Genomic DNA, 12,834 nt, shown 5'->3' on the forward strand with positions numbered 1-12,834 from the left:
TTTATTTCTTGACGCAGATCTGGAAATCGCTATCTTAATTGTTGGCCAAGTTGTCACTCCTGCCGTCAAGGTTCTCCCCTCTTTCTTCTACTTCCACCCTCGTGATACCATCGCTATCTCAACCCTCCAGCAGCCCTATGCTATCATCACCAAGCTTTCGCCGATCCAACCCAGAAGATGGTCCCACATTAACCCTTACATACTCACCCGAGTGTTCTTCCCTTTCAACTATATAATCGATGCCATGGAACCCAATTTCCTTCATTCCAACAAAAATTATCTTAAATCGTCGTCTTCATGCAGTCTCTGCCGGTACTTCTCTGGCGATGAACCCCCAAGCAGTATATTCCCTAACATCACTTCTTCAGCGTCAAACGCCCACACTTGATCTGGTAAGTTTTTTTTCAAGCTTTCACCGGTACAACCTAGAAGATTCAGAGTTCCCTAATTTTTCGAATTTGATTGCATCATGCTTGATTAAATTTTTCGAAGAAGGTTAAAAGTGTTCAAAGTTCATATCTTTTTTTTCTAATTATCTGATTTTCATTATATTTTGATTCACTAATAGTGTGTGTGTGTGTATATATATATATATATATATATATATATATATATATGTATGTTGTTTTATGACAGAAAACATGCACAATATGTTTAGCTTCAATGAAACGTGGAGAAGGACAAGCTATTTTCACAAGAGAATGTTCACATTCATTCAATTTCCAATGTACTGCTTCAAATGTGAAATATGGGAATCACATTTGCCCTGTTTGCAGAGCAAAATGGAAAGCAGTTCCATTACTGGGTCCCAAAAATTTCGACCCTTCATTAGGAAGAACAAGAATGAACCCTGTAAATTGGTCACAAGACAATCCAGTGATGACCTCACACTGCCCAAACAGCCCCCCGCCACGTCACCGCCACCTCCCCGATTTTCCCAGTCCCCGAACCACCTGTTTTTAACAATGATGAACCGTTAAACCTTAAATATTCAAATAAAACCTATTCAGATTTAGACAAGTCTTTGTTAAAAAGGGTATCAGTCAAAACATACATCGAGTTCCCATCAGTTCCTCAGTTTACTTCTGTTAAGCAAGTGGTCAAAGGTAAGGATCATTCATCATCTTTTTTTATAAAAAATATGTAATTTTTCCATAATTGCCCCTTGAACAATGACAACAGGTTGGCTTGGTTGTATATGATCATCAAGTGCCATATGGTGCAACTCTAGAATACGTGGTTGGTCATTACATGGTACTTATAAAAAAGTTTTATTTATTTATTTATTTTAAATTATAAATTTTTCTTATTCTTTATAGGTGCAAATTGCAAGCTTTTTTCTACCTGTAATGGTTGTTGCTCCTCAAGAGGAAGAACAAATTGTTGACATGGCGTAAGTATTCATCATATTTTTACATTTTATCTCCAAATAATGATTTAAAAACTTTTAGTTTGTATAAAGTTTTTAATTAAAAGGAATTGTAGTCTCTCAATTTTATATACTTTCTTTGTTTTACTACATTTAAAAAAAATTACTTGTTGTAGGGCTTCTCGTGGTGGTAAAACTTTATACATTGCAGCTCTTATGAAAAACAATGGGCATTTTTGTAATTTGCTTTTGTTTTATTTGATTTCAGCTTCCAAAAGTATTAGAACATAACACAACAGACAGGGTTTTGTTGGATGCCAAGTATTAAATGACAAAATCAGCCTCGAGAAAGAGTTTGAAATTAAATCACGCCCTACTAAAAGGTAATTTACAAACAAAGTTGCATTTGTACCCTTCACCCTTGTTTATTCTTCTTTCTTTATCCGTTTATTAAAAATTTGGAAAATGTTTTTTTTTATTTTACTTCTTTAGTTAACTCATATTTTGGTCTTTGCATATTTTGGGCTTAACCCATTAAGTCACTATGCCCATATTAAGTGAAAAAGAAACAGCCATGTGTAGCTGTCCAGATTAAGTGCATAACCCATTAAGCCCATTAAGTAAAAAACAAAACAACCCCTCAATACTATGATGATTTAACTTGTTCTAATCTGACATTGTCTTTTAGCTATCTTGAGCTTGCGATATTGCTATGCTGGCGATTTTTGCATGATCATGTAATGGATGACCTCATGCGATTGGTTACAATGATAAGAGGGGTTGCAGATCCATTAGCATCAGCCTGTTGTCGCTTTTTTTTTGCTTCATTGTGCCCAGAAACTTCCCCAACTTGATACAGGTATCGACTTTTTAATTCTGTAATGTGCAAATGATTAAGTGGCCTAATTATATGTTTTGACTATGATATAGGGCATCTGATAGCTTGCATTAGTGACAAAAAAATTGTACTTACACGGATTGTATCCATCAAAGAAATCAAGTATGGGAACTTTTTGGGAGATCGAAGGTTGGTTATCAGCTTGATGGAACCAACAATTGAGTATATCATGAAATGCATTTTTGGGAATCCAAATCAGGTTAGAGATTTTGACTTTTTGACTACATATTCATTGCTGGTATACTATGGGATGTTAAATTTTTAACTACAAGTTGCTGATATGATTGTGAGACTTGGATTAGGAAATAATTCATTGGAGTTATATGGAGAAGTTCCTTATATATCGATTATTCTCCATTATTTACTTAGGGAACTTCCAATTGATGTAGTATGTTCCAATGCTGTTGAATTTCTTCACTTTGTTGATTGCAACTCTGATTATTCATTTGACCATGTAACCTTCTTAAGATTTTACCATTTTGCCATTTGACTTTTGTCAACTTTTGGTTTTGAATTTGTATATGTTTACCTTTTGTTAAACTATTCTTTGCCATTTGACTGTGGTCAACTTTTACTGATCTGTTAAATTGTTCTTTAGATTATAATATATTTCCACAAATAAAATCGACAAATATTATATTCATTTTTTAAAATTTTTTAGTATATTTGTTAAGGTTCATATGATTTGAAATATTTTTGGTAGGGATTTTGATAGTTATTATATTTATTTTAAATTTTTTTAGTAAATTTTTTTAGTATTTTGGTAGGGATTTTGATAATTAGTATATTTGTTAATTTTGTAAGATTTTAAATATTTTTGGTATGGATTTTAATATTCATGGTAAGATTTTAATTTGCTTAATTTTGGAATGATTATCAATATCCAAAAATACAACATTATATTCTATAATAGATTATTCAACCTATAAATTTAAGTTATGTTCTTCATTTTTAACTCACAGCAAAAATTTCACAGTTGAGGTTTTGGGACGATTTGATCGTTGAGTTGGAATCGGAAAGACTGCTACACTGCTTCATTGCGTTTCTTGACACGGATTCAGGTTCTCTTTACTTCTTTTATATTTTGTAACTTCAAATGTGTATAATATTTTATTTCTTACTTCTATTTGAAGTGATAAACTTGTTTTGTTTCAACTGTTGATATTATTCTGTCTTCTATCTAAATTGATCACTCTTCTTATTCTTTATCTCAAATAATACATGTATATAATTTGTATATATGTGTGTATGTATTTGTTTGTATTCTATCTAAATTGATCAATCTTCTTATTCTTTATCTCAAATAATACATGTATATAATTGAATTCTATGTGTGTATTTATTTGTTTCTGACATTCTGCATATGTGTGGTTTGTATATGTATAAGTTAGGACATTTGTTTTGAATATTTTTAATCAGTAAATATCTTTTAATTATCAAATTGATTGTGGTATTCTCGCATGTTCTTTTGAAACTTGCCAAAGAAAAAACACCACAGTTTGTTTCTTCATTATCAATATTATATATTATCTTTATTATTATTATTATTATTATTATTATTATTATTATTGATGGGTTTTAGATATAATAATTTATTATAATTTATACAATTAGACTTTTTTTTTTATTTGACAAGTTACATTTTTATTAATAAATATTATTTGTTATTAATATATGCTTTAGGTTTTCTGTAATATTTAATAAATAAACCATGTAATAAATAAACCTTACAGCTTTGGGCATCTCAAATCAATATAGTTTTTAATATAAATAAACCTTACAGCTTCCAATAATAAATCACCTAGAAAATCTATCCACATTAAAACGCTATTTTTCATGTTATTATTCTTAATATTTTAATGTTTGATAGACTAAATTTTCGAAAATACAACTATCTGTTTTTCTATTTAAATATAACATAACTAACGTTAAGATATATAATCACAAAAAAAAAAATAAGCCCACACCTTTAAGTTTATAAACCCAAATCTTAGTTTAAAAAGAATGTAATTAGTTTTTGTGCATCTCAACAAATTCAACAGTTTTTTGAACATCACAAATTAATGAGTATTTGCTTAAAACAACAAATTCAACAGTTTTTTGAACATCACAAATTAATGAGTATTTGCTTAAAACCCGAAGCTTTTATTCATAAAAATTATTGGTGTGAACTATAAAATTTATATTGTTTAATGTTTCAACAAATTTAACACTAAATTCAAGCTTTTTTAAGTACTAAATTATTTACTTTAATTTTAATACAATATGATATCTACATTTTACCATGTAATAAAAACTCTTATTGCTTGGATATTTCAAAAGCACGATACATATGTTATTATACTTTGGTAATCTCAAATCAATATAGTTTTTAATATAAATAATTAAATAAATCAATTCTACATCAATCACATCCGACTTTCGTTTTGTAGAATCATGAATGGTAATATTTACGTTGATGTATTTTCGTTGCTACTAAACTACCATTTGTGGTATGTTTTGACATCCGTTCGTATTGATTTCATTTGGAGGGACTCAAGAGCAAACAAACTTTTCATGGTTCTCATTGATCAAAATGTATGTTTACAAAACTATTTATATCTTATATTCATTTTCATAATTTATCACAAGTATTTTTGTTTATAAAAATATTACATTTTCTATTAGAGAGAGAAAGTGTTAGCAGTTGTTCCACAACAAATGATGCGCTTTATTTATGGAGGGAATCTATTGGGTGTTGTGTTTTCTTTAAACCATTTCCAAATCGAACCAACCTATGCTGAGTATCCGAGATATCAAGAATATAGTTTATTACGTGGTGATTTGATGATTAAGATCAGCAACAACACACGGTTTAATCGTTTGGCCGATGCTATCATATCATGGTTTCCGGTTTTCCCATTGGTTCCCACAATAAAAAGTTTAGTAGAAGATCGGACAGAGAGAAAAATGATGATCGGTAAATTTAATAAATTGTATATATTTTCAGCATTCTAAAGTTTTTAAAATAATAACAAGTTGTCCTTTTAATTATCGTTATTTTTAGATATTGTTGGAAAAATCATCAGAGGCAAGCGAAACTATTCCCGTTACTCTGGTTTACTGACGTTAACTTCTTTCACTTTATATCTCCAAGATGGGCTGTAAGTGTTTATTATTATTATTATTATTATTATTATTATTATTATTATTATTATTATTATTATTATTTTATTATCTTTATCTTTATTATTATTATGATTACACTAAAGCAAAATTAGGTGACTTTGGAAATATTTGATTATAAATAGAGGGAGTATAATAAAGATGAAACTACATATAACCGACCGAACACGCCATCAAATTGTGAGGACTGTCTATGCGATAGAGAGAAAGTATATAATATTTGTTTCTCGGGTGAAATTGGTTCTAGAAAATTATAATAATTGTAGTGATATTAAAATACCTAAATCAATACATTTTAATAGTTTTTATCTTATTTTCAGTGAATATTTTGATATCAACCAAACTAAGCAACGTAGAGTTCCAACCGCGGATGCCGGAAGCATTTAACATCATAAATATGCCTAGAAGAATTTTTAATTCCGTGTGAGACATTTGGTGGTGTTTTTTTTTGAAGTTTTGACAACTTTTACGAGTGTGTTGCTTTTATTGTTGATCTACATTAATGTTAGACATATTATGGTGAATTTTTTCATGTATGGTTTATTTTTCTTGTGTTGACTTATGAATTCATAAATAATAATTTTTGGATATCTATGGAAATTTTCTTTTAATTATGTATAACTTTCTTCTATTGTGTTTTTGGATTACAAGTTTTTAGTATATTTGTTTATTTATTAAGGGTTGTGTTGCTTTTTGAAACACACACATACATGACTACTAAATCACATGGTCTACATTACAAAATGTTACATTCTTGATGATATAATATGTGCTTATTCTTAACATTTCCATTATAGTGTTCAATGGGGACTGTAGATAAGGGAAACGAAAACTGTGATGATTCCCAAAACCCGATAGATATAGAAAAAGGTATGTCGTTTATATGAGTATATATTTGCATTTATAATATATAACTATTTATCCAAATAATATGTTTGTAGAAAATCGAAAAAGATACAATAGAAACTATTATGCACGAAAAAAGGAGAAAAACAAAAAGAGAAGAATAGCTAACGGTGAAGGATGTAGTCAACCTACAACACTCACAAGTTGCACTATAATGGAGACAAACGAAACAAATATCAACGAAGATTCCTCTGTGAGTGTTATAAGTGCTGCTCAGAGGACGAGTACTTATAATAAAGAATATTATCAACGAAGAAAGGAACGAACTATGATGACAAAAAGAAGAGTATACGCCTTTCAGGACGATCCGTATGATTTTGTTTATGAAAATATCCGTATGGAACATCGTATATTAAAGGCTCAAAACCCTTGTGTTTATTGTGGAGCAAAGCGACTACAATATGAATTCCCTACCTTTTGTTGCATGAGTGGGAAGACAAAACTGGCACACTCCCCTATTCGCACAGAGTTGCACCAACTCTTCACAAGGCAATAGCAGCTAGAAGAAAGCTTCAGGTACAATATAAGGGCGTATAACTAAACTTTTCTTTCGCATCACTAGGTGTAAATGTGGATAAAGAATTGGCCAATATGAATTCTGGAGTTTACACCTTTTGTGCGCACGGAACACTCTATCATAATATCGATCAGCTAATTTCAAGGGATGGTAAATCGAGGTATTTACAGTTGTATTTTTATGACGGTGAAGCTGAAATATCACAAAGATCCTCCTGGATGAATGTTGATAGAAGAATCATCCAAAAACTAACACGTATTCTAGCTTCGAATCCGTACGTTAGAACATTTAAACAACTTTCTGATCTAGGACCGCTTGATAATTATAGAGTGACTTTGAATGCATCGGTGGAGCTTGACCAAAGGGTGTACAATGAGCCTACCACATCTGAGGTGTGAATAGTAACATTTAACTTTATTCATTTTAAAATTAAATGTCTCATATTTATTGTTATACATATCTTATTAATCACCATATTGAACTACACCTTTGCATAGGTTGCTGGTATTTGGGTTGAAGGAAATGACAACATCACTGCATATAAAAGAAGTATTATTGTCTACGGGAGGTCTAACTATAGTACTGAAATTCAACCTCACTTTGGTTGTTATTATCCTTTGTCGTATCCTTTATTCTTTCCTAATGGTGAGTCTGGATGACATCCTAAAATACCAAGATATGGGGTGGCCATGGATGAAATTATTAGTGACAATGAAGACAATGATGAAGGTTCAGAAGGTACGCCTTTAACATTCTTTTACATATTTAAAACATGTAACACGTATTGCCTTAAATATTTGGATATTAAATTTATATTTTTCACATAAATTATGATATCACAGGATCTACTTCAAAAAAAGGCAGAAACACTGTAAGTATGTGGGAGTACTATTGTTACAAGTTCCAGATACGGTCGAATGATAATGTGATTTTGATGGGAGGGAGATTGTTCCAGCAGTTTGCAGTAGATACCTATATAAAGATTGAGACTACACGTTTGGTTTCTGTTGAAAAGAACCAAACCAAAATTAGAGCTGATTTGTACCAGGGCATTGTTGATTGTTTTAATGCCGGTGAGGCTCAACCAAGTAGGGTTGGACATAGAGTTGTGTTACCTGCAAGTTTCATTGGAGGTCCACGTGACATGCGCCGAAGATTTCTGGATGCCATGGCTTTAGTTCAAGATGATGGGAGGCCTGATATATTTCTTACAATGACTTGCAACCCAAAATGGAAAGAAATCGATGATGAGTTATTGCCTGGACAGTCAGCTCAAGATCGACCGGACCTTGTTGCAAGAGTTTTTCATGCTAAGTTAGAGGATCTCAAGGTACAATTATTGCAGAGACATATAATCGGTGTGGTGGGGTCATATGTGTATGTGATAGAGTTTCAAAAGCGTGGATTGCCACATGCACATTTCCTCTTAATAATGACCCCTGGATATAAGATGAATAATCCAGACGATTATGACAAACTTGTGTGTGCGGAAATTCCCGACCCAATAAGGTTTCCTGAAATGCATGAACTTGTCAAAAGTCACATGATGCACGGTCCCTGTGGTAGCTTACGAGAAAAAAGTCCGTGTATGCAGGGTGTGCTAAAAATATGTCGTTTCAGATATCCTAGGCAATTCAATGAAAAGACATCACAAGGAGAGGACTCATATCCATTATATAGAAGGAGAAATAATGGAATTGAGGTTACTGTAAGAAATACATCATTGGATAACAGATGGGTGGCTCCATACAACCCGAAGTTGTTAATGATGTTTAATTGTCATATCAACGTTGAGGTTTGTTCGAGTATAAAGTCTGTGAAGTACCTCTTCAAATATGTTTATAAGGGCCATGACAAACAAGTTATCCATATTGATAAAGACCAAGAAAATGTTGTTATTAATGAGATAAAAAAAAGTTTCAAGACGCACGTTATGTGTCCCCTCCCGAGGCATTATGGCGAGTTTTTAGCTTTCCTCTATCAAAAATCCACCCTTGTGTGATGGCGTTGCAAATACATCTCCCGAATCAACAGTTGGTTAGGTTCAAAGACGTTGACAGAATGGAAGACATTGTTGATAGAGAGAAAGAAAAAGATTCAATGTTGACGACATTTTTCAAGAAGAATAAAGAAGATTCCAAAGCGAGAGAATATTTGTATAAGGATTTTCCCAAACATTTTACATGGAATCGGAGCAACCATTGTTGGAGGATCCGGGAACATAAATCAATGGTTGGTCGACTTGTTTATGCTAATCCAGCTGAAGGAGAGAGATACTACCTACGCCTGCTTTTATCTCATATCACCGGGCCTACCTGCTTTGAAGATTTATACACAGCAAATGGTGTATTACACCCTACATTTCGAAAAGCAGCTCTTGAAAGAGGTTTAATAGAGACGGATGATAATTTATCACAGTCTCTTGAAGAGGCTTCCTTATTTCAATTTCCCAGCGCACTTAGAAGGTTATTTGCGACGATGCTGATTTTTTGTGAACCAGGAAATGTTCGCAAGTTATGGGACGACCACTATGATTCTCTTTCTGAAGATTACAGGAAACAATATGGATGCGCTGAGCGAGTGCAAAATATGGTCCTCATCGACATTAGAGTCTTCCTTGAATCTATGAGTAAAAAGCTTAGTGATTACGACCTACCAAAGGTCAGTGCACACATCGATTTACAATCAAGAGGCTATCGTGAGGTGCAAGAAGAATACTCTATAAATGTGGAATATGAAGACTTACATGCGCGAGACTCTCTCAATCCAGACCAGAAGTTTGCATATGATGAGATAATGAGGCATGTGGATCAAAATATTCCGGGTGTCTTCTTCATAGATGGTCCCGGTGGAACTGGAAAGACATTTTTGTACAAAGCTTTGTTGGCTAATATTCGTGCTCGTGGTCTTATTGCACTTGCAACTGCCACGTCAGGTGTTGCGGCTAACAACATGCCAGGAGGGAGAACAGCTCATTCACGATTTGGAATTCCGCTCAATCTTGATAATAACTCGATGTGCAAGATCACTAAACAAAGTGGGAAGGCTCAGATACTTCGCGAGGCAAAGGTAATCATATGGGATGAAGCAGCAATGGCTAAGAGGCAGGCAGTAGAAGCAGTTGATCGCACAATGCAAGACATCACACATGAGAAGCTCCCTTTCGGTGGAAAGATAATGGTTATGGGAGGTGACTTTAGACAAGTGTTACCGGTCGTGAGACGTGGCACTCGAGCACAAATTGTTGACTCTAGCTTACGAATGTCACCTCTATGGGCTTCAGTTAAAAGGCTTCGATTAAGTATCAACATGAGAGCGGTAAATGACCCATGGTTTTCTGATTTTTTATTACGAGTCGGTGATGGAAAGGAGGAAACATTGGACGAGTCCTATATTCGTATACCTGATAACATGTCCATTCGGTACACTGATAAAACTAAATCAGTGGACGCTCTGATTGATGCAATATTTCCTTCTTTGGAATCCAACGGCGCCGACTCAAAATTTATCATTTCGAGGGCGATACTGTCAACTAAAAATGAAAGTGTTAATGAGATTAATAATAAGTTGATCGAACGATTTTCTAGCGAGCAAAAAGTTTACTATAGTTTTGATGAAGCGGAAGATGACAAAAATAACTTATATCCGATGGAGTATTTGAACTCGCTAAATGTTAGTGGTGTACCCCCTCATTATCTTCGGTTAAAAACTGGGTGCCCTGTAATACTTTTGTGAAATATCGATCCTTCAAATGGGTTATGTAATGGCACCAGATTGATATGTCGAGCTTTCCAACAAAATGTCATTGATGCAGAGATAGCGGTTGGCCAACATGCTGGAAAAAGAGTGTTTTTACCAAGAATTCCTGTATGTCCATCTGACGATGAGATGTTCCCATTCAAACTTAAAAGAAAGCAGTTTCCAATTCAGCTTAGTTTCTCTATGACAATCAATAAAGCTCAAGGACAAACAATTCCAAATGTAGGTGTTTATCTACCATAATCGGTATTCTCACATAGCCAGCTTTATGTGGCGTTGTCCAGAGGAATATCACATGTCAATACCAAGGTATTAGTAAAGCCGGAAAAAACGTTTCATAATGATGGAATCTACACATCAAACGTTGTGTATAAAGAAGTGTTATGTGATTAACAAGGTACAATCAACAACTTATTATTATACAATTTCTTCAAATATGTATCTTAGATGCTTATTTGATGTTTAATGCAGGGCTAGCAGACGAAGCAACATGATTGCAGATTGGTGTAGGTTATATATTGGACATGTTATAAATGTACAAAACTATATGGTTGCAGATTGTTGTTATTTATATATTGTTAAAATCAAGTATGAACTATCAGATGAATTATTTGAGATGTAGACTCAACTTTTATCGTATTGTATGACTATACACCTAGCAAGAAACTATATGTTGAAATGAACTATTCGACACATAATAGTCTACCAAATGGCCGCAATGAATAACTCACATCTAAAGGAAACTATTAAAACTATCTTCCGAAAGAAACTTTTTGCCGCCCGGCGCTTAGCGCGGGTAAACGGCTAGTATATATATATATATATATATATATATATATATATATATATATATATATATATATATATATATATATATATATATATATATATATAACTCTTTCATCTTGCTTTTTAGTATGTGTGTAGTGTAATCGTTAAATTATTGTATCAATGTACATGCAAATATTAAAATTGTAAGCAACACTTTGCTTCTAGATTTAATGTTGTTTTATGTGTTTCTTTTGACTAATCTGAATGTGTTTATATATATATATATATATATATATATATATATATATATATATATATATATATATATATATATATATATATATATATATATATATAGAGAGAGAGAGAGAGAGAGAAAGAAAGAGAGAGGGTTAGGTTCATTTGAGACGGTCTAATTTTATAAGATCGTGAGATGCAATCATAGTCATTCATTCAGTAGATAAAACAAAAAACATTTTTAAAATACAAAATAAATGAAAAGTTTCAAAAAAAATTCAAATATTATTTTCGGAATTTATGTTTTCAAAAAAAAATTAAAAAAAATACCAAAATAAAAAAATAAAAAATAAAAAATATATATTTTTACATATTCTAGTAAATAATAGAATATTCTACATATTTGAAAATTCTCGTATATGATATTCTAACATTCTAAAAATCATATTAGAATATTTATAATAGTCTATTATAATATTTCACGTATTTTCCAAAAAAACGGTAATTGTTTTATTTTATTTTATTTTTTAGGTAATTAAAGTTCCAAAAATAACAATTAAAAAAGAGTAAATTACACGAATCGTCCCTCGTGCAGGTATCAATGTAAATGTTTAGTCCTTATTTTGAAAAATTAACTCGGACCATCCTTTATTTTATTAAAAATTGCATGCTTCATCCCTCGTTAGTTTAAATCTACATGTTTCATTCCTTGCAGGACTTGAAAAGACTATATTGCCCTTGTTTGATTATTTTTTTTATTAATTACAATATTTAAAAAATGAAGTGGGCCCCTCTCTCTCTCTATATCTATCTATCTCTCTGCTATTCTCTTTAGAAAAATAAACCCGATATCTCCTTCACTTCCGCCATTTTCCATCATCATCTCCCCCATCTGCACAGTTCTCCGACAATGAACCCCAGCATGAACTAGTGCTCTGTTCTTCTTTCTCCCCACCACTATCGCACCTTATTCCAGTAGTTTGAAATGTGACAAACACCTTTTCTAATTTCTCTCTTCTTTCATCTATGTGGAACCCTTCGATAGTTTAGGGTGATTATCAAAGTGCAGATCGATGTTGGTGGTTTTCGGTAGGTTTTATGTTGGTGGGTTTACAGTCGATCGTAAAATAGAACAGGAAAATATAAGGGTATGGGTGTGTTTGCAAATGGTGGAGGTTTGGTGGCCTCACATTCCGATGGTCAGATTAGGGC

The 12,834-nt window shown here is 32.4% G+C and overlaps 1 protein-coding gene across 1 annotated transcript; it reads left to right on the top strand.

Moving 5' to 3' along the window:
- The first annotated feature begins 663 nt into the window (after positions 1-663).
- Positions 664-10,857, top strand: LOC145039300 (uncharacterized). Its single transcript, XM_078987368.1, has 15 exons — positions 664-940; positions 1,011-1,099; positions 1,183-1,254; positions 1,320-1,393; positions 1,546-1,599; positions 2,058-2,173; positions 2,300-2,505; positions 6,230-6,302; positions 6,374-6,685; positions 6,901-7,247; positions 7,353-7,423; positions 7,532-7,593; positions 7,698-8,650; positions 8,773-10,556; positions 10,629-10,857. The coding sequence occupies exons 1-15, from the start codon at positions 664-666 to the stop codon at positions 10,855-10,857; spliced, it is 4,719 nt and encodes a 1,572-aa protein (XP_078843494.1).
- Positions 10,858-12,834: the final 1,977 nt, after the last annotated feature.

This window comes from Lactuca saligna, chromosome 4, assembly GCF_052625555.1.
Source record: "Lactuca saligna cultivar CGN05327 chromosome 4, ASM5262555v1, whole genome shotgun sequence".
Taxonomy (NCBI): domain Eukaryota; kingdom Viridiplantae; phylum Streptophyta; class Magnoliopsida; order Asterales; family Asteraceae; genus Lactuca; species Lactuca saligna.